The sequence below is a fragment of the Dermacentor albipictus genome, chromosome 6, assembly GCF_038994185.2.
Source record: "Dermacentor albipictus isolate Rhodes 1998 colony chromosome 6, USDA_Dalb.pri_finalv2, whole genome shotgun sequence".
Taxonomy (NCBI): Eukaryota; Metazoa; Arthropoda; class Arachnida; order Ixodida; family Ixodidae; genus Dermacentor; species Dermacentor albipictus.
In genome coordinates, this window is record NC_091826.1 from 24,661,870 (window position 1) to 24,687,500 (window position 25,631).

The 25,631-nt window shown below is 46.2% G+C and overlaps 2 protein-coding genes across 2 annotated transcripts in view; one reads left to right on the forward strand and one right to left on the reverse strand.

Annotated features, from left to right (window-relative positions):
* The first annotated feature begins 399 nt into the window (after positions 1-399).
* Positions 400-25,631, forward strand: part of LOC135896507 (ionotropic receptor 93a-like) — a 203,558-nt gene continuing 178,326 nt past the window's right edge. Inside the window, exon 1 of the mRNA XM_065424933.1 lies at positions 400-665. The gene's annotated coding sequence lies outside the window, so the exon portion shown is untranslated. The remainder of the gene's footprint in view (positions 666-25,631) is intronic.
* Positions 2,974-25,631, reverse strand: part of LOC135896506 (uncharacterized) — a 56,862-nt gene continuing 34,204 nt past the window's right edge. The window contains exons 17-24 of the mRNA XM_065424932.1: positions 22,929-23,029; positions 20,034-20,155; positions 17,205-17,304; positions 13,493-13,738; positions 11,188-11,448; positions 7,725-7,979; positions 6,632-6,676; positions 2,974-3,151 (exon numbers count right to left, since the gene is read on the reverse strand). Coding sequence (XP_065281004.1) covers positions 3,033-3,151; positions 6,632-6,676; positions 7,725-7,979; positions 11,188-11,448; positions 13,493-13,738; positions 17,205-17,304; positions 20,034-20,155; positions 22,929-23,029 — 1,249 coding nt within the window. The 3' untranslated portion in view covers positions 2,974-3,032. The remainder of the gene's footprint in view (positions 3,152-6,631; positions 6,677-7,724; positions 7,980-11,187; positions 11,449-13,492; positions 13,739-17,204; positions 17,305-20,033; positions 20,156-22,928; positions 23,030-25,631) is intronic.

A 25,631-nucleotide genomic window follows, 5' to 3' on the forward strand; every position in this document is an offset into this window, starting at 1 on the left:
TCAAGAATGCTATGCCACGCTATTAACGCGCATGATGTCCTTACCGTGGAAGTGCCGGGAAAGGTATTCATGAGATGGTTATTGTTTGGGGACAAAATAAAGTCCCGTAGGGGTGCCAACTTCTCTCAGAACTGGTGACGTCGCTCTTCGCATCCGCGTCGACCTCGGAGGCCACGCTCTTCCCCTACTGTAGTTGCCGGAAGCGACCGACGACGTACGTCATGACCGCCATTTCTTGGACAGCGTCGTCTTGTTCCGTGGTTTCACTCGCGCTTTGTTGCCGTCTGCTTCGCTCTCCATATTTTTTTATCACCTGCCGCTTCGGAGCGGTCGATCCCAGTGCTCACGTTGGCGCGCCATCATCGCAGCCAATGGCGAAGGGCGCCGATAACGAGTTGAATCGTACCAGAAGTACGGCTCTGTAGCTGCAGCTGGTCGCCATGCACCGCTCGCGGTGAAGTTCGTCGGCGTGAACGTCGAACGCGGTCGAAGTCGAAACGGTGCAACGCGTGGGAAACTTTTTTCTGGAAGGTTCCAGGCCGTGCTTCCAGCTGCCGCAGCAGAACCGCCGTGCCACATCGCCGACTCTGTTCCGCGTGTCGACATCCTGCTAGCCCCGTCACCCTCATCGCTACGCTGTCTTCGTTGGCCGTTCGACGAAATATGTGAGGATTCCCTTAACTATTTTAAGCATGCCGTAAACCACGGATGATTTGTGCGTGCGGTGTCTTTTGCGTTTAGTTACACGTTTACGGATTTTGTCGGTTCATGCCGCGTCCGTGTGGTGCTAAGGTGAAGCGTGTCTTGCGTCTTGTTCCGTGTACGGTTGCGAGCGAAGCCGTTCTTTTCGTTGTGATATAATAGTGGATTTAGATGTATTCTACTTGACCGACAGGCTGACTTTCGTATACAGCTTTACACTTACCAGCGCGGCACGTTATTTGACAATCGTGACGGACCTGTCAGTGCACTTTTCGGCGTTCGCGACAAGCGAAGCTATACCGGCGCGAAACGCCGATGAACGTAGCATTGCGTTCGGTTTTTCCGAACAACCCGCCGTGGTTGCTCAGTGGCTATGGTGTTAGGCTGCTGAGCACGAGGTCGCGGGATCGAATCCCGGCCACGGCGGCCGCATTTCGATGGGGGCGAAATGCGAAAACACCCGTGTACTTAGATTTAGGTGCACGTTAAAGAACCCCAGGTGGTCAAAATTTCCGGAGTCCCCCACTACGGCGTGCCTCATAATCAGAAAGTGGTTTTGGCACGTAAAACCCCATATATTATATTATTATATTTTCCGAACGTTCGTGACATACGACTGAGCATGCGACCGTCCATTTTCGTTCACAATGGTAACGGCGCGATCAAGACGACGACCGAGTGAAAGGACACAGGACGAGCGCTGACTCGCAACTATGTTTACTGAAACACACTTCAGGAGTGTAAGTGACACGACTATAGCCGATCACATGGCCCTTTTTCTCCGTCGTCGTTTTCTTCGCGCTGTTACCATTATTGTGTACCCAACTCGCCCAACTTTCCGCTTCAGTACATCCACTTTCGGTCGGCCATAAATCTGTTACATCTTGATAACAGCGCAGAAAGAACGGACTTGCGTAGAAAACGCACGCACGCTTATTGGCAAGGGAAGGTCTCATTCTGCACCCGCAAAAGACATGACAGGCTCCGCGTCATGGGCGCTTTTAACAATCTGTAGCCCAAGCCAACACCTTACCCGCCGCGGTTGCTCAGTGGCTATGGTGTTGGGCTGCTGAGCACGAGGTCGCGGGATCGAATCCCGGTGACGGCGGCCGCATTTCGATGGGGGCGAAATGCGAAAACACCCGTGTACTTAGGTTTAGGTGCACGTTAAAGAAGCCCAGGTGGTCGAGATTTCCGGAGTCCTCCACTACGGCGTGCCTCATAATCAGAAAGTGGTTTTGGCACGTAAAACCCAATAATTTTTAATTTAAGCCAACACCTTACTGATAAATTGGGGCGTGCGCATGCTCTCCATCACGCACCACCTAGTAGAATGAGAGAAGTAGACGCAAGGCGTGAATTAATAGACTGGTAAACCTCTTCCCTTGCCTTTATCACTACACAGAGTAGCAAAGCTCACTTCGAGCTCTCTGCCATCTTAATAATAAATTTCTCCTCTCTCCGAAGGGCGCAAAAGGCGTACGGACAAAGGGTCTCGATAAATAAATAAATAATGTGGTATGCGGCGACGAATAATTTGGTAGTGAGGACTGCAGTGCGAGCTTGACGTTGCGAATACAGCAGCACATTTGCAAATGCTTAGTATAGCCAATAATTACGACGAAATTATTTCTTTTTTCGCCGGACCTTTTGTGCCTGTGACATTCGCTCACGGGGGTACAGTCGCGATCAATTTGAAGGTGATCGCTCGAGCGGCGACCAAAACTAGGAGCGGCGCCACGTTACGTCATCGCCGTCGGCCGAGAGGGAAACATCAGATAGCTCCCCCCTCTCTCTCTCTTTTGGTGTTCCCTGACAAGCTGTCACTCCCGTCACCGTTCACGGCATAACCTGCGAATTATTTTTCGATTGCGTAATGAGCTTTTGCACGGAGGCGTGATCGTTAGCCAAGATATGCATGAGGAAGCAACGCACACAGATCATTGCCATGAAAGGGAAACAGACACAAAAATGTGGCGGGTTGGTCTTGGGGGTGATGGTAGCAGCCTGGAAGAGCATAATAGGGGAAGAAGGCAGCGCAACTTTTATCTTCGCCGTTCCGAAATCGGCCGCTATGCTGCTTGGAAGGCCCGCCGGTCGATGCTCGCGCGATCACCTTCAAATTGATCGCGACTGTACTCGTGTACGTTTCCGATTGCGACGACACCTGCAGCCGTCGTGCGTGAAATACGTGTCAAGATAGAAGAAGCAGCCACTGGACCCGAAGCGAACACTCGGGTGCAGGTAGGATGTTGGTAGGAAGAGGCCGGGTTTTGGTAAAAATAAATATTCATTTGTGATTGCTTTTTCGCGAGTTTTTTTTTCTCTTCTCATTCTTCTTGGCTGGTGGTGGCCCGTCTGCTCTTGTAGAAGCCGTAGGCGAACAGCGCTGCCACAACGATGCCGATGCCCACGAAAATCATGAAGAAAGACAGGCCGGCGGCCTTCGCTGCAAGAAAGCAAAGACAAGGAATTGATTGATCTGTCGATTCGTCGTCAATCGGATTTATAGTGCAAATCAATACAGGGGCAACGAGAGATGCCACAGCACCGGAGCAGCGGCTCCCAATTATTTGGGCCACCTGGGGTTGTGGCTTGGTTTTTTGTCTGTTTAGTAACTGCGCAAACAAAAGTTTGTGTTCCAACCTGGACGCAGCCCGGGTGGAGCTGACGATGTAACGCTACGCAACCATGAATAGCTGGTGCGAGAATAAGCTCGATGCTCAGCGGTCTCTTGAACATCGAGGGAGACACGAGAGGAAAATATCAAATCGAGCTAGATCGCTAGATTCTTGGTCTAGAAGCCTATCATCATTTTCTGTGTGCGAATATATGTCATCGTTTCCTATGTGCCAGTATGTTACTTTGTTGCGTAGAAAATTGCCTCCGAGGTCCCACGCTGCTGCTCCCCAATTCGAACCGCCCGTACCGTAAGAGAAAGAAAAAAGAGGAAGAGTTGACGTAATCTCGCGTGATCTCCGTCTATGGCGCTCTCAGAGAATCAGCCTGTGGTGACGTCACAAAAGAGGTACCATATAGTCTACAACAGGTGGCGCCACTCTGATTTTCCGTTGGCGCCATTGCCTACGACAAGCTCTGTTCTCAATACCAAAGACGGATGCGTTATTACAGGAGTCTAACTTTTCCATCTATACTCTACTTAACATTTTCCTTTAGCGGTCCCTTCAAAAGAGAAGTTGTTAACTTAGCTAATCTAGCTGTATTTGTAAATTACAGCTATGGAATACCAGTAACGTCACCGCTTGCCGCGATCAGACTGTTGGTAAGCGAGACAAGACGCGCGAAAGAAAGACAAGATCGGAGTTTCCGCGCTAACCATGTGTGACGTCATAATATTTGGATGGCATCTATTCGGCTCCAGGGGAATATTTCATTAATAAACAACAGTTACATTGCGTTTCAAAATGAACCGGAGGCCCCATGTCTAGTGGCATTCTAGAAATTCTAATAACGGTCCAAGCACGCGAAAATATTTGATGGTGACGTATTATGGTAACGTGCGGCGTCATGGTACTGTTGCGTTAGCCGGTGAAAAGCGGTCACCTGGGAAAACACGGTGCACACGTGACCATGTGCACCTTTGCTGGCGAAGGTAACGATCGTATAGATGGCTTTCACCTGACGTGAATAACACCATTTTTTCACCGTGCTAGTAGCCATAGAGTTTTCTACAATGGTCACTAGAGGGAACTCTGGCGCTGCAATCGTTCAACCACTATGGGAGTGATGGGTAGCACACATGGATTTGTCTGATCTTCGTGCTTGTGGATTCAGATGTGGCTTTGTTCATTACGCTTTACCTGCCTTCAGTATCCAAATGTCAGGTCAGTCTGTACTTTTCCAAGTGCAGAAGACTCTTCGGACATGCACAATGTGCTACTCTAGTCGGATACAACTTAAGTCTGCAGTGAAGCCCCGCCCACGTCTTCATAATCGCCAACCACTGTTCCTCCGCGAGGCTACAAATAGTTCGTACTTCAAACTTTCCCTGTTACCTAAGTAAGGCGGGAACCACAAAAATAAAATTATAAGCGCGTAATTTTATACGTTTTCACTCGTCTATTATAGTGAAACCGTGAAAACTTAATTCTTTATTGAACCGAAATAAAACGCTTGCTTCGCTGCAACCTATTGTCAAGTTTCACTTCTGTTGGTAGTGAAGCTTCATGAGTAAAACGGGCCCAGCAGTGAAATGAGTTCTACCGCGAACTTTTGAAGAGTGAAATTCTCAGACTCCAAACAGTTTATCTATGTCTGTTGCACACCTCATCGCTTCTGCCGATGAAAAGACTCAAGAACAGCAGACGCTCCGGAGGTATCAAGTACGACGCCATTTTGAAAAGGTCGCATGAGGACGATTGTATTGACTTATTTGATTGGCTGGCGGAGTAACACAATCCCGCGCAGTCCGTGTGCCTTGGCCGCCAGCTGCTGTTTTTTTAAGTTGCTTCCTACTATCATAACAGCGGTCGAGCCGGCAGATGTAATCAAATCGAAACGCGCCAAGCGCCTCAACGCGCTAGTTCACCCGCGAGAAATGAAAGAAATTCATGAGTGCGTTCTATGCGGCTTGTCGACGCGTGCGTCCGTCGCGTAATCACTTCAATATCGGCTTCTGTGCTAGTGGTCCTGTGTTCGAATCCGCTCGTCAGAAAATCTTAAAAACCTTTAAGTATTTGTGACGCAGTACTTCGTTGAAAATCACCGCTTTACGAAGTCACGAAGCCGTTTGAAGCTGGAAGGACAAAGTTTATAATAATAATAATAATAATAATAATAATAATAATAATAATAATAATAATAATAATAATAATAATAATAATAATAATGTGATAATTAATTATTGTATGAAACTCTATGCGAGTACTCAAACGTGGCGGCGGCAATGGCGTCAATGAACCATATCAGCTCCCAGGAAATCGCATTGCTTTTTTTAAACCGTGACTGATTTTCACTAAATTGTCACTGTCATCAATTCGAAACTCTGTGCAAGGCGCGCGTGTTCTGTTATCGTGCCGTTACTTTTCTTGTTTGCGCAGCTTGTCGACATATTAGTACCCCAATATGGCGGCCACGATGGCGTCAGTGAAAACTATGTTTAGTGAGCCGTGGACGTTGCACTAAGAAAGAGGGGGACATCGTTATTGAAAAGTGGAGAGGTTTGTGAAAGTGAAAAAGTTGGAGAGGTGGTGGCACATCTATCATATGCCACTCCACGTGAATGCGGCTATAAATGAAATGACACACACACGGGATACGCGGCAGACGCATAACGCACACACAGCATGCGCAGTTACTTCGCTGAGACTAATGTGCCTTGCAGAAAAGTCGAAAAAGGCTTCGTGCGCAGGAGGTACTAGTTAAAGGACGAAGTGCGAGTGGATTAGCCCGAGGCGCGATAACTGGGATACTACGTGACTCACTTAGAAAGTGTGGTAAACAATAGAGTTAGTATACTAAACTCCAGATGAAAAGCCGAACGAAAAATGTGGCAGCCGCTCAGGCGCCGCCATATTGCTACGACTCGTTTTTGTAACGCTAGAAACATTCAAAATGTTACGCATAAACAAGCACTACCAAGTAGCACGTACGTAAGAAGAGCGTGTAAAGTTCAGTCCGTATATTTTTCAGAAGGATCGGATGGCTATTTAGAAAAGTTTGATGTAAATTTTACGGCTAGTTAAAGTGAGAGTTTGCAGGCGCTTGAACTAGATGGCGCCACCACACCGCGGGCCGCTCGTCTGAACCTCGTTTCATCGTCTGCGCCTGCGCGCGCCTGCACGGAGTAGCAACATGGCGGCGCCCTTGTGTTTGCCGACTCCAATCCATGGCTGCTATGGGGAGCTTTGTCTCTAGAGTTGTTTATATTAAATCTATGGCGGTAAGCGCACCCATGTCATATACGTACCATTGCTGTGGAGTGCCTCAGGTGCTCTTGCTACCGGGGCATTGTCTAGAGAAAAAGAACATGGAGGTTAGTGAACAGAAAATCCACGTTAAAATTAGGAGACTCGGAAGTGTCTTGTTGTTTAGCCGTAATTTGGCTTTTTTTTACATGAAACAGAAATCGTAATGATTATAATTCGCAGTTACATACGTTTCTAGAGTTTTGATAATTAATTGGCTAATCTCACTAAAACCATGATGAAGCAAAGACAGATAGAGAGATGAGAACGAGACGGTAAAATTCCTACTTCTCGCTGATGACTTGTTATTGCTGTTGCCCGCTACCGTGAAAATAGCAGGGGTACAGAAGTCGGTGCTCGCATAACCAAACTTTCGAATGAGGTAGCTTTGAAGCATAGAGATAGAGAGAAGGCGCATCGCCACCGAAATTGACGAGAACCTTATTACGTTACGGTCCAATTTGCTTTTAACGCGACCGTCGCCAACTTAAGCTACTCGCTCAATTCTTGCTAACAAATGCGGCAAGCTCTTGTCACCCTCTCCAGTAACTAGGAAGATGTTCCTTCAAGAGCTTCCCCACATTTCTGAGGAACAGTTATGTCGATTCTTGGGCCGTTTCAAACGGCGTTTGCACTCTTTACGAGCACAGTCGGCATGTTGTAGATAGCTTGTGATAGCTGATAGCTGGAAAGATAGTTGGTAATCAGTCAACTGTGCAGCGCACAACACTGGGTGCCCAAATGTACTTTTGTATCTACGTGAGAGCCAGCTGTAATAACATTCTACAGCACTTGAAGTTAGCTGATAGATAGACTAGCTGGGCACCATCAAGTCTGCGCATGATGAGTGCTTTCTCTCGCTCTCCCCTTTTCTCTCTCTTTTGGCTCCTTTATCCTCTCTTCTCCCGGTGCAGGGTAGCAAACCGGGCGTGCGTCTGGCTAGCTTCCGTGATTTTTCCTTGCTTTTCGCTCTTGATTCAGGTTTGTTCGCTAAACCACGCTGAAGCGTTTTTTAAAAAATATATTCTAAACATCATAGCAAGGAATTTACCACCGCGGAGAGGCCAAGATAGGTCGATTGTTCCGCGCACTCACAGTTTCCCGTGTAGTTGTAGGAGTTGCAGACGGGCGACATGACGGTCCCGTAGGGTCCCTTGTCGCCGTCGTAGAGCAGGCAGTCGCCCTTTCCCAGCTCCCGCTTGCCTGCGCAGTGGTCGAACCTGTCGCAGCGGAAGCTCGCTTCCCAACACTGGCGCGCGCACTCGGCCTCGGACACCTTCTTGATCACCGTGCGTGGGGTGCCCAGCAGGCGGACCCGGCGTTCCTTGCGGTAGTCGCTGATGTGCTTGCCTGCGACACCGGGGTACCAGCGCGAGGTTGTGTTACCAGCGCTCACTAGTGAACTTAGCTGAGAGAGAGAGAGAAAGAGAGAGAGAGAGATGTTAGGTGGGTGGATGGATGGATGGATGGATCGGTAGATGGGTGGATGGATGGATGGGTAGATCGATGGATGGATGGGTAGATCGATGGATGGATGGGTAGATCGATGGATGGATGGGTAGATGAATGGGTAGATGGATGGGTAGATGGATGGATGGGTGGGTAGATGGATGTGTAGATGGATGGATGGGTAGGTAGATGGATGGGTAGATGGATGGATGGGTAGGTAGATGGATGGGTAGATGGATGGATGGGTAGATGGATGGATGGGTAGGTAGATGGATGGGTAGATGGATGGGTAGATGGAGGGGTGGGTTCATAGATAGATAGATAAACACAGAAAGATAGGGATGAAAGAAAGTAAGGACAACGTCTCCAGTTGGCTGCCTTGTACTTGTTAAAGGAAAACAAGAGCACGAGAAATAAAACGGAAGAAAAAAAGCGATATAAGACCACCTGGGCAGGCGCTGTCGCACAGTTTGTCAAGGCGCCACATATTGTCAGTGTCACATACGTAGCATAAATAGGAACACAACGTCACGTAGTGCACAATATCACGCAGTCCCATTTTGTGCACAATCCGGTCTTTATATTTAATCGCGTAACGCAGCAGCGGCTTTGTAGCTGAAAGCGCTGACGTACGAACGAGTTACATTGTAGCTTGGTCATAGGAAGTCAACAAAGACGCTAAGGACATCATAGGGGAAATTATTTGTGCTTACTAGTTGAATTTAAGAAATGATAAGTAAATGTAGATGAAACTAGAAAAAAAGAAGCTGGCCGCAGGTGGGATACGAACCCACGTCTTCCCATCACACGTGTGATGCTCTTACCAATTGATAAACCGCGTCGCCGTTTTCCCATACACTTTACAACTAGAACCAACCCTGGGAGTGTCAGCCAGCACCACCACTTAGGAACCTTGGTGGTGGATGTGAAACACCCTTTTTGCCGCAGGCGTCACGAGTACGTGATCTACTTGGGTGACGGCAACTGGTGAATAAACCCACATATGCTACCTGAAGTCATCACTGTTGTCGGATTCGAGACCCTCGTAATGTAATGAACGAGAGGCCCCCCGAATACATAGAAAGTGCCTCGAGCGGCCAGCCGCGCGGCAATTTTGTTTGTATTCGCTCGGAAAAACACGTTTATGTCGCATGTATTGAGCAACAGAGAGCTGTATCGACAGTCTTTCATGTCGCTCTACAATTTTCTCATTGACGCTCTTAATATAATTATAATATTTGAGAAGTTGATTAATTAAGAGTAGTTTTGTAGTTAGCGGTATGCGAAAATTACCTGAGCATCTCCAAGCGATGGCAAACGACATTATTTTGGCTCTTCCCAGCTACGTGGCATTTGCTAATTTTTTAATTTTGGTGCGTGACAGTTGGGACATCCTGTATGTACAGTCTGCTTGCTAGGACAGAAATCAAATTTCAGTCTGGGTGCCCATGCTCTTTCAACGCCGTATTCTTGAAAGAGTAATATAATCATATATATCACTCCTAAAATGGCGGTTACTATGCAGAGTGTAATATCAGTTTTGGCCACAAGATGAACGGTGATACAGCAATGCAAACGGCGATCTAAAACCTTCGGTTGCCACAAAGAAAACTGAACGCGGCCCCCCAAATAGAGCCAGTTTTCTTTGTTTCACCGAAACTGTAGGATTAGGGTTCAGCGGATACGGTTGTATCTAGAAAGGAAATACACCCTTCTCATTAAGATACCTGATTAAGTAGATCATTGTTAAAAAACACTAGCAAGTATTTTTGGTGGCTCGTTCTGGTGCGGTTAATGTCTCTTAAGTAAGTCAAAGTGTAAATGTATCCGCATCATGGAAAAAATCCGGCGGCATGTTAACACTCCGGTAATATGTGAAGGCGAAAGCCTGCTGCACACTTGGTATAATGCGCCGTCTCGCATCGTCACGTGGTTGCTTCGCAGTTCGGCTTCTTTCGGCTCGTTTTCGACGCTTAGCTTCGGCTTCGCGCGCTCGCACAGCGGTGTCAGACTCGAGCCAAAGACGTTTCTCTCGGATTTTACGTTGCATCCTCTCAGCAGGTGATTGAAACGTTTGCCGTTGTGTGTGTTGTATTGGTGATTTTAATGATTTTATGCACTAGCGCATTGTAGCCTCAGCCTTACGGGGGTATGAGCCATTGCTAACGGGGGTATGAGCCATTGAGTAGGTCACGTGTTTTTTTTTCTGTACCACTCGATTAGACGCCGCGTTTCTGTGCGTCGTATGCGAAATTAATGTGTGCACTGTACGCTTCCCCTTGTTGAATGCTTGTAGCATCTGCATTACGAGTAAGAGCCATTTCTAACGGGGGTATGAGCCATTGAGTAGGTCACGTGGCTTTTTTCTGTACGCGTAATTGCAATGAATGTGTGCAGTGTACGCTTCCCCTTGTTGAATGTTTGTAGCCTCTGCATTACGAGTATGAGCCATTGCATTTTTTGCTTGCTTAGGTGGGTATGAGCAATTGCTGATGATGATAGTTTTCGTACCATTGGACCGGACGACCCAGTTTTTTTTGTCAAGTCCATCGGGGGTATGAGCCCCTTACGGCTTTCGCCTTAAGAATTGACTCGCCATCCCGTCCTTGCGAAAGCGGATTTCCAACAAAGCTCTTGCAAAACCACTACTACAACTGCTGAGGGGCGTATGCAATGGTTTATTGATGCTTCAGATGCTTGTTTTGAGCTTGTTCCTTATTGAAACGTGTGCTGTCCTCTGTGGCATGGGTGATTTCAGTGAATGTACGCACTGTTCGTTTCACTTTGGGGAGCGCTTGAAGACTGTGCCTTACGGTATGAGTCATTGCATTTTTTGCTTGCTTACGGATGTACGAGTCATTGCTGATGATAACTTTTTATTCACGGAAGAATGCGAAAAATTCCCACCACCGAGAGGCTAGCATTTTAGCTGTAAAGAGTAAATTTTCATAAGGCTTATAAAAAAACAAAAAAAAACGGAGGGAGGTTGTCATGATAAGTCTTGTATAACTAAAAGGGGGTCACGCGTACTGGAAACGTTCGAGAAAGACTGCTCTACGGTGTCTCGATCGGAAGCATTTGAAAAAAAAAAAAAACCCCGTGAACTCACGTGTGTAGTGACTGCACGACTCGGCGCCGCTTCGGTCGACGTCGGTGCTGGTGTCGACCTCGAGGATGCTCCTGTCTTGTAGGCGGCATGCGGGCTTGCCCTCGTGCGGGGTCAGGCAGAAGTCGAACGCCTTGCACACGAACTCCTTCTCGTTGAGACACGCGGCGGCGCATTCCGCGGTGACGGTCGCACGCACGTACTTGGTCGCGGCGGACGAGTAGCAGATGCCGGGCAGCTCTTCGAACTTGCTCTCGTACGTCTCTGCAACAGAGGGAAGGGATCGACGAATGTACACAGATCGCTTCCGAAGCGACTGCAAATAACGTTATGGTTATAAAGGACAAATGCAACGGAATCTTGGACCGCGTAAGAAGCCCATAGTTTTTTTATGCGAAGCATATTACTAGAGCTCAACCCAGCTCCTCAGGCGCGGCGGTGTCGCCTTCAATACCACGTGACACCGTCACGTCACGACAGAGGAGAAACGGGGCTCCAACTCGTGCCGTCGCCCGCGGCGTCGCCTTCAAGGCTGACCACGTGACACCGTGACGTCACGACAGAGGAGAAACGGGGCTCCAACTCGCGGCGTCGCTCGCGGCGTCGCGGCGGTATATAAGCAGCTGCGCTTGCCTCTGCTAGACACTCACGAGGTGAGATGCCTCCTGGAGGCAGAGCTGCTCGTTGGAATGAGAAGCGAAGGTTGCGGCGTGGTACAGAGACTGTTTCTAGGTGGCTTTGCTACGGCGCAGTGACTACGCGCCCCGCATCGGACGCGGTGAGCGTCGAGCAACGCAGCGTTCGGCGCGACAACGAAATGTGCGCCTGAGCAAGCGCCGCACGCCTGAGCCGACGCCGACGACACCGGCTTTTCTGCGACACGAGCTCTTTAACGCTGTCGCGTTAAAATAAAGGCTAGTATGCTTCGCATCCTGGGCTTAACCTTAGCTAAGCCACAGCCATTTTTTTTTATTGAAGTGAATGTTAGGAGAGGTTGGCGCCTTTATGTGGTGGCACCGGCTACTCCTTGTCACTTGGCAGACGAAACAAATTTGCGCAATAAGGGAGAATAGCGACACTAAATATAACACTCAGGAGATCACCGGATCAATAAAAGATATGCAGTCCAACAGTACATGGAGTCGCAAAGTTCTGTGCATTAGTTCAGTCCACGTACGCATATATAAAGTTCGATGTTTTGAACAGCCAAAACACACAACACTTGTAATACACTCCGAGTACAGGACAGAATTATACATATTGCGTAAAAGTTGCGATCACCACATAAACCAAGCCCATAGTTTAGAAGATTAAAAGTTTGAAAGATTTAAATGTACGAGTGTGTCACGAAGAGCTCGCAAAAGTAGTCGCTTTTGAAGGGATGGGGGTACAAATTGGGTTTGACAATTTCGGGTTTCTTTAATCCGCATCCAATGCACGGCTACACGAGCGTTCTTGCATTGCGACATCATCGTGTAATGGGTACGAACCCGCCATCTCGTGCTCGGCGTCTCAACGCCACGGCCACGGAGGGACAACGGTGGTCATATAATTTAAAAATCAACACAAAAATAACAGCAGATACATTTTACCACGAGCAAAGACTAACAAATAGAAAAAGAGGGAAGAAGAAAAGGAGGAATAGAGACAAGAGGTCAACGAAGGCAAGCCGCTTCGCACAATAAGAAATGCCTATTACTTCGAGCCTTCCACGGCAGTGCACTTGTAATATCGTTTCCCATAGGTCTCACCAACTAAGGGAACCTATATGCATACGTTTTCCGCGCAGTGGAAACTTAATTTTGTGGAACGAAATTGACAAGTGTATATTCGGGTGCTCACCTCGACTTACTCGGACTCACGCCTGCTCGATCTCCATACTATAAACAACAACAACAACAACGACGACAACGACAACGACAACGACAACAACAACGACAACAACGACAACGACAACGACAACGACAACAACGACAACAACGACAACAACAACGACAACAACAACGACAACAACAACGACAACAACGACGACAACAACGACAACAACAACAACGACAACAACGACAACGACAATGACGACGACAACGACAACAACAACGACAATAACAATAACAACGACAACGAAGGAGCAGAAGGAGGAGGAGAAGGAGGAGAAGGAGGGGAAGATGAAGGAGATGAAGGAGGAGAAGGAGGAGGAGAAGGAGAAGGAGAAGAACAACAACACGTGGTGTAAGATTGTTACGGAAAAAACGATGCTTGGGAGGCGCGCAGTTTTTTTTTTTTGGCCGCTCATGCAATGTATACTCACTCGTATACAGGGTGCAGTCCGCCTGGAAGTCCGTCTCCTCGAACGCGGGCTTCCTGGCCTCGGTGCCGACGACGCACTGCCTGCTGACCAGGCACGTCGAGAAGGCGAAGCAGTCCTCGCGGTCGCGGCAGATGTCGGCGCAGTCCTGCGGCTCGAACGAGCCCACGTACTGGGCGTAGGGCTCGCTCGTCCTGAGCACCGTCACCACCAGGTTCTCGCTGAAGCCTTCGGGCGGCTGGAAGCGGTCTGCTTGCGCGCGAGAACGAGTACGCAGTTCGGGCGAGAAAGAAAGAGAATAAAGGAATAATAATAATAATATTTGGGGTTTTACGTGCCAAAACCACTTTCTGATTATGAGGCACGCCGTAGTGGGGGACTCCGGAAATTTTGACCACCTGGGGTTCTTTAACGTGCACCTATATCTAAGTACATGGGTGTTTTCGCATTTCGCCCCCATCGAAAGCGGCCGCCGTAGCCAGGATTCGATCCCGTGACCTCGTGCTCAGCAGCCTAACACCATAGCCACTGAGCGACCACGGCGGGTGAGATTAAAGGAAGCTGGCAACGACAGCCCTGACATTGCTACTTCAGATGAGGTGTTTGCGATGACATGAGAAGGGAAAGAACACAAGAGGCGGAGAGAAGAGAAAAGAAAACAATATGGAACAATAAACAAATTATAAGCCCAGACGACTAACAGAAAGGCCGAAGTATGGCTATACACTCTTAAGAAAAGGTACACCCATTGGGGTGTGTATTTGCCACACAACGATAATCGTCATCTGTCTTGCTCGCGTTTCCTTCCTTGAAAACGCTGCGCTCGCTACTTTCTTGTCCAGAATGGTCTGTCATGCTGATAACGGGCATGCCGTTCGTGACTTGGAAGTACCGGACTCGCCGCGTTGAAGAAAGGAAATGCGGACAAGACAGTTGACGATTATTGTTTTGTGACAAAAAGGTGTAATTTTGCTTAAAAGTTAAAATTAAATTATGGGGTTTCACGTGCCGAAACAACTTTCTGATTATGAGGCACGCCGTAGGGGAGGACTCCGGAAATTTCAACCGCCTGGGGTGCTTTAACGCGCACCTAAATCTAAGTTCACGGGTGTTTTCGCATTTCGCCCCCCATCGAAATGGGGCCGCCGTGGCCGGGATTCGATCCCGCGACCTCGTGCTCAGCAGCACAACACCATAGCCACTGCACAACCACGGCGGGTAACGTCAGCCCTGACATTGCTACTTCAGATGAGATGTTTGCGATGACACGAGAAGGGAAAGAACACAAGAGGCGGAGAGAAGAGAAAAGGAAAGAAAACATTATGGAATAATGAACAAATTATAAGCCCAGACGACTAACAAAAGGCCGAAGGATGGCTATATAAGGCCTGAGTGGCGTAAGTTAACAGCAGGGTCTTCGTGGCTCACATTTCAGACCCACTGCTGTTCAAGAGAAGGTGTAACGTTAAGGGATAAGAAAAGAGCAGATTGGGTGAGGGAACAAACGCGAGTTAATGACATCTTAGTTGAAATCAAGAAAAATAAATGGGCATGGGCAGGATATGTAATGAGAAGGGAAGATAACCGATGGTCACTAAGGGTTACGGACTGGATTCCAAGGGAAGGAAAGCGTAGCAGGGGGCGGCAGAAAGTTAGGTGGGCGGATGAGATTAAGAAGTTTGCAGGGATGACATGGCCACAATTAGTACATGACCGGGGTTGTTGGAGAAGTATGGTAGAGGCCTTTTCCCTGCAGTGGGCGTAACCAGGCTGATGATGATGATGCTGATGCTGTTCAAGGGTCGTTAAAGACGACGAGCCTGTGTTTGTCCACGTATACCACGCCGAGTCTTCGATGGTAACTGCGCGGTGGTACAGCGGTGACAGTGACACAGCACGTGCTCAGTTAGATGCGAGGTATTAAAGTTATTCCACGAAGACTGGTGGTTTTACGCGCAGTGTATACCGCGTCGTTTGTGGCCGGGCGTCGCCTTTACAGGCGCCTGTGCTGTTTGTATCGGCATGACGGGCCGTGCTTTGCGCAACTCTTGGGATTGCGACGAGACCGAAAGCACACATTGTCCCCAATATGTCCTACAATATGTCACTACAATATGTCCTTATCTACTTTCCTTCTATTGATGAAAGGCAGGCTTTGCGTGTTGCTTCAAGCCGACTGGACGACAGAGCGTACATTAAATTAAAGTAAAGGGGGGGGGGGGTACCATGACGCGAGCGTCACCAGCACATGAATGTTCTAAGGACACTGATACCCTTTTAAAGTAGACTGGGTTGAGTGGGATTGCCTTTGATTGCTCAGTGAAGGCTGTGGTGTGTTCGCCCGCGTCACTTGTTCTCTATAAACTTATCCCTCTCATTTTTTTTCTTGTGCTTCCCGCTTCCCTCTCACCGTCAGCGTAGGGTAGCAGAGCGGATGTAACCTTTAACCTCACGGCTTTTCCATTTTCTTTTTGCTTTTTTTCTTCTATAAGCTGCAGTAAACGTACGCTTGCTTTATGAAACACGCGCGGCATCAATTAAACTATAGAAGGGAGCGTGACGTCACACATGCATTCTTCTCGAGCGAACGTTCCTTGCTGCCGCTCCCTCTGCCGTTTCGCTGTGTCATGCCTACAAAACTCAGCTGATCACGGCGGTCCGCACAAAGCAGTCGGCCTACAGGGTGATTATTTTCATTTTTTCGGAATTTTTGAAAATCGCCTGAGGCAGTAGCGTAATTTCTGTCCTAATTTTTGAGCTGGATTATTCTAAGAGGCGGACATTACTAGAACGAGACATCGAAAGACATATTAATCAAATTAAACACGCTAATTAACTAATAAATAATTGCTTTACGGCATATACAGCAAGTTTCGAAATTGTAGCCTGCGAATTTGCAAGACGTATCCACTTGAATTTCCAGGACGACTTCAGTATGGAGATACTATTTTACAAACGATGATTATTTTACAAACGATGGAACGAAATACTTGGGCGTTCCAGTCACTTCAGTGCTTCAATGCATAACATTGCTTTTCGCTAGAAAAAAAGGTAAGTGGAATAACAGTGCATTTTTACGGTGAGTTTGATGGCGCATATCCCGAAGCTGGTGTCATTCTGGAAATTCATTCCAAGTGGATACGCCTCGCAAGCTAACCGGCTACAATTCGTAGATTTCAATATGTGGCGTAATTATATAGAAGGTAATTAGGTGAACTTTGGTTAATTTGTTGAATGTGTCTTTCGATTTCGTGTGCGAGGTAGTCTGCCTCTCTGAATAATTAAGCTCGAGGACTGGAATTATGTCATCTGCAACAGGCGATCTTTAAAAACTACCCCGTGTATGCATGACAAGATATCGGCTCATCTATACCAACATATACAAAATCTCGGCCTCATAAAACGAAGAGATGTAAACTTGGTACCCGCCGCGGTTGCTCAGCGGCTATGGTGTTAGGCTGCTGAGCACGAGGTCGCGGGATCGAATCCCGGCCACGGCGGCCGCATTTCGACGGGGGCGAAATGCGAAATCACCCGTGTGCGTAGATTTAGGTGCACGTTAAAGAACCCCAGGTGGTCAAAATTTCCGGAGTCCTCCACTACGGCGTGCCTCATGATCAGAAAGTGGTTTCGGCACGTAATACCCCATAATGAAATGAAATGATGAATGTAAATTTGGTGCCAGAAGAAGTAAAGCTTCGGTCGTTGCACTCACTGCGTTGGTGGAGATGTCTCGAGTCGGGGTTCAACTCTCCTATCATGTCACGGAGTCCTCCCGTGGAATACTCTATCGTTTCGGCAACGAGTGTGGCCACCTGGGACGAGAATTAAGGCTTATCGCACATTGAAACGCGATAGCAGTTCATCGTTTTAGTAGGTCTCCGGTTAGCATCTTTATCAAGTCGTCGCGCCAAGGTTATTTATTTATCTATTTATTTCAAAGTATTTGACAGGCCCCAAGGGGAGCATTGAGTAAGGGGGGCATCGTTGAACAAACGACAAGAGAAAACCGATATATGAGCTGTAAAAAATGTGAGAGCTAAAAATATTTATAATGATCACGTGCTCGCAAAGCAGTATTACAAATAAAAACGCTAAATAATTACAAAGAGTTGTCGGGGTGGGAATGAAAAGTGCAGTTCACGGTAATAGCGCACGTAGCGGGAGCACATAAAACAAACAAAGTTGAAACAACAGCAACAACAACAACAAAAAAAGACATGGCACATATGTGACACGTATTATATGACATGCCATATGTACAGATGCATATATTTGTTATGATGAAAGCTGCGGGCTCAGTAGTTGTCTGGATGTATCATTGCTGATCATGATGATTATTAGGCTATTTTTACGTCCGCTGTCGGGCGAAGGCCTCTCCCGTCGATATCGGATTAGCCTCGGTCTGGTGCTACAGCCGATTACAGCTTGCACCTGCCAATTTCCTAATTTCATCATCCCACCTAATTTCCTGCCGTCCTCGACTGCGCTTCCCTTACCTTGGCATCCGTTCATTAACTGTGATGGTCCACCGGTTATCTGCCCTACGCATTACATTTTTTTTTCTCTCTTGATGTCAACAAGAATATCGGCGATCCCCGTCTGCTCTCTGATCCCCACCACTCTCTTCCTGTCTTTTAACGTAACGTCTAAAATTTATCCATCGCGCATTTCGCGCTCCTTAACGTGTTTTCGGGCTTCTTTATTAACCTCCCAGTTACCACCCCATATGTAAGCAGCGATAAGCTCCGGTAAGCAGCGGTAAGCTCCGGTAAGCAGCGGTAAGGATTTTAGACTTTTCAACGAGAGTGGTAAGCTCCCAGTCAGAATTTGGTAATAATGCATGCCGTATGCACTCGAACTCATTCTTATTCTTCTGGCTAGGGTCCCCTGTGAGTAATTGATCTAGATTAACGACCTAGATAACGAAACGAAATAAAAAGGCACCTCGTGTGATTCAGACTACTTGAACTCGCCTCAGATTCGCGTGAATTCCGGTGTGAGCAAGTAAAAAAAAAAAAAAACGACAGGTTTGTTTGTGCGCAAAGGGAAAGCGTGTCTACAGGAGGATCGACTGAAAGACGACGTCAAGGATACCGCGGCGCTTTTGAACGGGGGACGGGCGAATAATCGAAGTTTTCGAATAACGAATTCGACATTGCCTAATTCGATTCGGTTTTCGAACCGAAATCGTCACTGTTCGTCGACACTAATAATATTTCGAGCACATTTCGAATACATGGAATCGCCAACTTTGCGATAAATTTTTATCCCGGCGGCCATGGTAGGCGAACAGTAGATATTACGCATAGTGGAGAACGCTATCTGTCTCTCGGGGAGTCAGACTTTTCCAGCTAAAACGCTATTATTCGCACTTGCTAATGAGTCCTGAGTATGCGAAAAAGTAATTGCTTGCTCCTAATGCTCCATTTGTGCTTTTAGTGAATGGCCCTTCATAACGCGCAAAGTAATGACAGAAACTTTCTAACGTTGTGAACATGTCTGGATGTGAGCAGGGATGGTGAGCACAGCTGTTCGCTATTCGAAAACTATTCGGAAAGTATATTCGATACTTGATTCGTTTCTGGCACTATTCGATTTGCATTCGATTCAGTCTCGCAAATAACTATTCACACTCCTACTTTGAACTCTTTCGCAATTGTGCGTTGAAGGAAGGCCTTCTTTTCGGAAAAGAGATGTTCGATGTTTTTGTTAAAATTTCTTCCGTAAACACGAAAGGTCGGCAACAGATAACTCGCACATTTCCAGTGACGATATGTAGTAAAAGCATGTGGCCCTAATAGAAAATAAAAATAAAAAAAGAGGCGTATTTAGTAATCTCTTTTTGAAAAACAATTTGGGAGTTACAGGCCTTCCTCTGGGGTCTCGAATAACGTGCCTAAACTTGAACACAATAATTGGCTGAGCTTCGTTAGCTACAACGATGTGCATGCATGTTAAATTATGACGATAATAATTTTGCTACTCATCGTTACGGCTGCTATTTGTTAATTCCGTTTCCTGTTATACATGTGCAATAATGGTGCTTACGGTATTGAAGGCCTCTGTTATTGACCTCTGTTAGAACAACCTGCTCAGTTAATTATTAGTTTTATATTTTGTTTCATATATAACGATCTTGTTGCCGTTATTACAATTTTATGAACGCAATTTACCCACCACCTCTGTAATGCCTTTTGGGCCCTGAGGGTATTCTAACAAATAAATAAATAAATAAATAAATACAGTAAATAAATAAATAAATAAATAAATAAATGAATTAATGAATTAAATAAATAAACAAACAAACAAACGAATAAATAAATAAATAAATAAATAAATGAACGAACGAATGAATGAATAAATGAAATAAATAAAAATTAATAAATGAATGAAAAAGAAATGAATGAATGAATAAAAGAAAAATGAATGAATGACTGAATGACTGAATGAATGAATTCGCGTTTGGTGCTGTTGGCGCTAAGAGCCCGTAAGCATTTAACGATATCTAGAGGCTCCTCAACATACGGAGTGGTTAACGTACCGCTATCCTTGTGTTGAGGTGCATGACGGTGAACTTGAACTCGCTTTTTCTCAGAGCGTCTTCCAGGACCGAGATGGCGTCGCGGGTCAGCACTACGTTTCTTCTTCGCGAACGCTCCGTCTCTGAAGGAAAACGAAAGAGAAAGAAAGGAAAGAAGAAAACTGGCAGGTCCTCGCATTACACGTGAGCAATAGTTAATGCTAAGACATTAATTTCACGGCAGTGGAACCACCTTCCCTGTGAAATTGTATCTATTGTAGACAACAAACTGTTTCGCAAGGCATTAGCTAACATTGTGTAATTAGGAATTATTAACATGTTATTTCGTTTACTTGCCGTACTTACAAGCGACTAAGGACGACACCGGTTAACATTGTACTAACAGGAATGATCAAGATGCTACTTTGTTTACAATGTCTGTCGTACTTACAAATATTGGGCAAGATATTACGTAGCATTGTATAATTAGGAATTACTAACACGCTGCATAGTTTATTTTCCGTACTTCATCGTTATGCTTCTCGTTTTCCCGCTCCCCGCTGTAATGCCTTCGGGCCTTGAGGGTACCATAAATAAATAGATAGATAAATAAATAAATAAATAAGTAAATAAATAAATAAATAAAGTATCGGGACCGGATTATACGAACGCGGTTGGTAACACAGCCTCCGCGATCCGCCCGTTTTGCGAGCTTCATTAGCCATTTCCGGTTTGATGATTAACTCTTAGTCTTGTTCAGTCCCTTCAGCTATGAGTGCAGCGTGTCTTGCGAACTTTTTTTTCCCCTTACCTAATGGAATGACGCTCCACATAAATTGCTAACAAAATGTAAGGAAGCGCGTTCCATATATTTATGAATTTTTAAGCTCGCATGACAAGAAGTACGCTGAATAATGTTCCATTGAAAAAGCGACTGTTATCCGGAACAGCACTACAGGTGCCTGTACCTATCATGTGGAACATTCTTCCACGCATCTGCAAATGGAACATGATTCAAGCATGTGAGAACGTCCTAGTTACATGTTACCCCACTACCGCAACGTTTTCCTAACATTTAACATCTTAAGCAGAAAAAGTTATATATATATATATATATATATATATATATATATATATATATATATATATATATATATATATATATATATATATATATATATATATATATATATATATATTCCACGTATTAGATATTTTTGGCTGTGAATGTCGTATTAGCTCAGTTTTTAGGCTTACAGGTGCTTTGTAGGAAAGATATTCGAGGTAGAAAAAAAAACACGCACCAAAACAAAAAGTGCCCACAGCTGTCTATTCGGAAACATACCCAGCGGCGTATGGTCAGTCGTACATATCCAATTGATCCAATATTTAATTTTTACACATGACCAGTGGCCCAAGTTGTATAATCGACTAGACGGCCGCAGCCAGCAGACTCCACTCTCGAAGTGAGGACAAGAGCCAGAAAAACAATGCTACCGCGGAAACCAAAGAGCAGAAATTATATGCAGGTATATGTATGTAAAGGAGAGGCGCGCCTTCTTTGCTAAGCGACACCTGGGCGCACAATATGCACAATGGGTCCTTCTGGAGCGTATTATAACGAACCTTTCCCGTTGTCTGACGTACTCCCAAAATCTTGGTGCATTACAAGTGGAGTTGAAAGTCGAAAGCAAGAGAGGAATGACCATGATAAAGCGTTTGACCTTGCCTGTGTCCTGATGTTCTGTTCTGCACATTGTCGAATTCAGCCGCGTTTTCACGTTCGCCATATCAACCGTCAGCTTCGATTGGCGCACATGGCTGCTACGGCTTCTCTGATTGTTCTAAAAAAAATAACACACACGCATACGACCGAATTTGGCATTGGGGTGGGATGTGAGTGTCCGGAACAGTGTCCCTGGTGGTCCCCGTTTTCTTTTTCGCGCTTCAGCTTCAATCAATCAATCAATCAATCAATCAATCAATCAATCAATCAATCAATCAATCAATCAATCAATCAATCAATCAATCAATCAATCAATCAATCAATCAATCAATCAATCAATCAAAAGTTTATTCGCTTTCGGTGTGTTCATTCAACCGCTTTCAAGAGACCGTTTATAGTGTCCCTGTGCATAGTGTGCCGCCCACACGTACTCAGTGCTCACTCTCTTCCTTTCTCCTTTTTCTATTCCCCTTTCCCCCAGTGTAGGGTAGCAAACCGAATACTTTTCTGGTTGACCTCCCTGCCTTTCCTGTCCTCGCTTTCTCTCTCTCTCTCTCTCCCGGGTCCATCGGGCTGCGACTGTTGTGGACTCGAATCCACTACCCCGTACTTGACAACAGAGCGTCATAACGAATAAGCCTATGACATTAAGTCATAACTCCTGTGACATTAAGGATTTGAAAGGCGTCGCTTAGGTTCTCTTTTTCAAATGAAAGGTGCATAGATGAAGACACATTGTCCAGAACGCGCTCACGACGGCCAAAGCAACGAATGCCAGGGCATGAGGCGACCTTGTCAGTGTAACCACGCATTAACACGATCGAACTGGCTTTGCAATAGGTGCCAGGGCTCCGAGAACTGCAAACTAACGGTACCGCCTATTGATATCACCATCAATGTTGTTATTATTAACCGAGGGTCCCACTACAGTTCTTTCACTTTGGGACCCTCGTCTGTATATTTGTCATGTAATTACTTCTTTTTTGGAACCAATAAATCTGAATCTGAATCTGACCGCCACAGTCTAACTATAACGTGGAAGAGCCACCTTATACTTGACATTCACTCTCGCTCGTGTCACACTGAGAGTCCAAGAGTAGGTGATCGATTGACGCACAATGTGTCATAGAAATAAACTCGAAGCGGGCGCGACGAAAGTAAAGCGCAGAAAGGCAGGCTTCGACACTCACTCACGTAGGTGTCGCAGTCGTCTGACTCCACGAGCACGTCGGAGGCGTTAATATTTGCCTTTGTCGTTGTCGCGCAGACGGATCCGCAGTAGGAGACAGCACTGAAAGCCAGAACAGACGCAGCATATTAGCATACAAACTTTTATGCGTTGCATATTGCAATCACTCAGTTCAGCCCTTGGGCGCGGCCGCGCAGCCGCCATTGAGGGTATGAGCCATTGTTCATTGCTGCGCGTCTCATATGTGGGTCTATTCTCTTTTAGGTTTGCTATGTTTGTTATTAGGTTGCTTCTATTTTTATGCGTTGCATATTGCAGTCACTCACTTCAGCCCTTGGGCGCGGCCGGGCAGCCACGATTGACCTTTAGCGCAACCACGTGACGTGACGTCACGACAGCCGGAGGAAAAGCTGGGCCCCAACTCGCGCAATATGCAACGCATTCTTGGCTTAACCAAGCTAAGCCATGGCCATTTTTTGATAGAGAACCTCCCTGACAAAGGCAGGGAGGTTATAGCCAGGAATGAGCCCGGTTGGCTACCCTGCGCTGGAAAGAGGGGGAAAAGGGAGGGAACGGTTAAGGAGAAGGAAAGTCAAGTGTCGATGTGCACTGGGAGTCGCCGACGCAGTGAAAATTGTCACTGCTGCGCCGGTTGTCTTAAAAAAAGAATTACAGCAGCGTTTTGTGGCCTTCTGCAGCTGTGATCCGTCGGACCGTGGTGCCAAGGCCGTGTACAAAGAAAAAAAAAATCGTTTAGAGCGGTTCAGCTGCTTTGTAGCGGTATGCAGGGCTAGCCCTTGATTTTAGAGAAAAACTGGAATAGAAGATGGTCGACAGCTTCCTCGCATCCACAGGCGTTGCATTCGGCGCTATCGGTCATTTCAGTCAAGAATAGTGAGTGTGCATTGATGAATGCAACGGCCTGGCGTAAGTGACACAGTACTGTTTCTATACATTCGGAGAAGGCCAGGTAACAGCCACAGTTGTGTACAGAAGGGTCGAGTTAATGCGAAAGATGGGGGAGTCAAGTCAGGTGCGTGTCACTCCTGTAACATCAAATCACGTATTAGCGTACTATACTAAACCATGCTATATTATATTTTAGCACAGTGGGCTAAGTATAGCATAGCATAGTATAGTGGGGCTGCGTCAGTTGTCTATCAAGATATGGTAACCACGTTCGTTCCTTTATGTGCTTTTTTTAAGCATCTTTCTCCGCGAAGTTTAATCGCATGACGCAACACTTTGTTTCGGTGGCGGCCTAAGTCATTGCGCTATCTGTGACCACAAACTTTTGGCAAGCTCCGCAAAGACTAGGTAGCCCCCCCCCTTCCCCCCCGTATGTGATGTATACTGCGCTCAGCAACTCCAATGTCATGAAGCTTTTCGCATGACCTATAGGAACCTCGTTCATTAACTACCTACGGAATGTTTACGGAAGCCATTCTCCAGATTGGTCTTCGCTTTAAAGCCAATATGCACCGCCCAGTGCCTGATCTATTTTGTGACTGCAAGCCGGCAAATTCCCAAGTGTCAAAAATGCAAAAGTGCCGGCGTCAGCTGTCGTTTCGATACTTTTGAATACGTAGAAAAAAAAAGACTGTCGCAATATACATGCAGCATTTTTATGCACAAGACAGGTTAACTAGCAATACGTTGTGCAAAAGTTGTAAACAAGATTCTTTTCGCTGCTTTGTTTTCAGTTAGGGTAAATAAGGTTAGGGTAAATAGGGTTAGGGTTAGCTGAGCCTTTAGGGTAAATAAATGAAAAAAAAAAGTTGTAGGTGTAGGCAGAAACTGAACGCGGCTGTTCCGAACACGCGATACGTTTCATAAGTATTATACGATAAAGGCCCACCTAGGGTGAATATATGTGAAACCTCAATTTAACAAAGCCAGATATTGCGAAATTTTTCATCTAGCGAGGCGCTTTGCGTGGCGTGACACACATTCACAGAATCTGGAAACCTCGAATCAAGAAAGTGAACTGAACGTCTCGTCAGATTTAACGAAGCATATTTTTTGGGGGTGAGTGCATGGGTTTTCGGTAAAATATCGGGAAAATACGGATATACCTGGTTTCAGTTCGGGTGACGGAGCCCATTGACTTGTCAGAGGTTTGCCGCTCCAATGAAGGAACGCAAAACGGGCATATCGGGCTTGATACTTACAATGTGTGCGTAAGCAGGAAAAAAAATCACATCTTCGTTTTGCCCCTAATTGAGCGCAATGTTATTCGCGTAAGTGTTTTGATAAATGTTTTCGATTTAACGAAGATCTAGATTTAATGAGCCGTGGTTGCTCAGTGGCTATGGTGTTGGGCTGCTGAGCACGAGGTCGCGGGATCAAATCCCGGCCACGGCGGCCGCATTTCGATGGGGGCGAAATGCGAAAACACCCGTGTGCTTAGATTTAGGTGCACGTTAAAGAACCCCAGGTGGTCGAAATTTCCGGAGTCCTCCACTACGGCGTGCCTCATAATCAGAAAGTGGTTTTGGCACGTAAAATCCCAAATATTATTATTATTAGATTTAATGAAATATTTCTCGGGTTCCATATCGACTTTGTTAAATCGAGGTGTAACTGTAGATGAAAACAAAAATAAAAGAGTATATTTCACTGAAGCCTCAAAGATTTACTGGGTGCACAATTTACGAAAAAGCTGCATTCTACCAAAGCTTTCGAACAATATAGCCCCAAATTC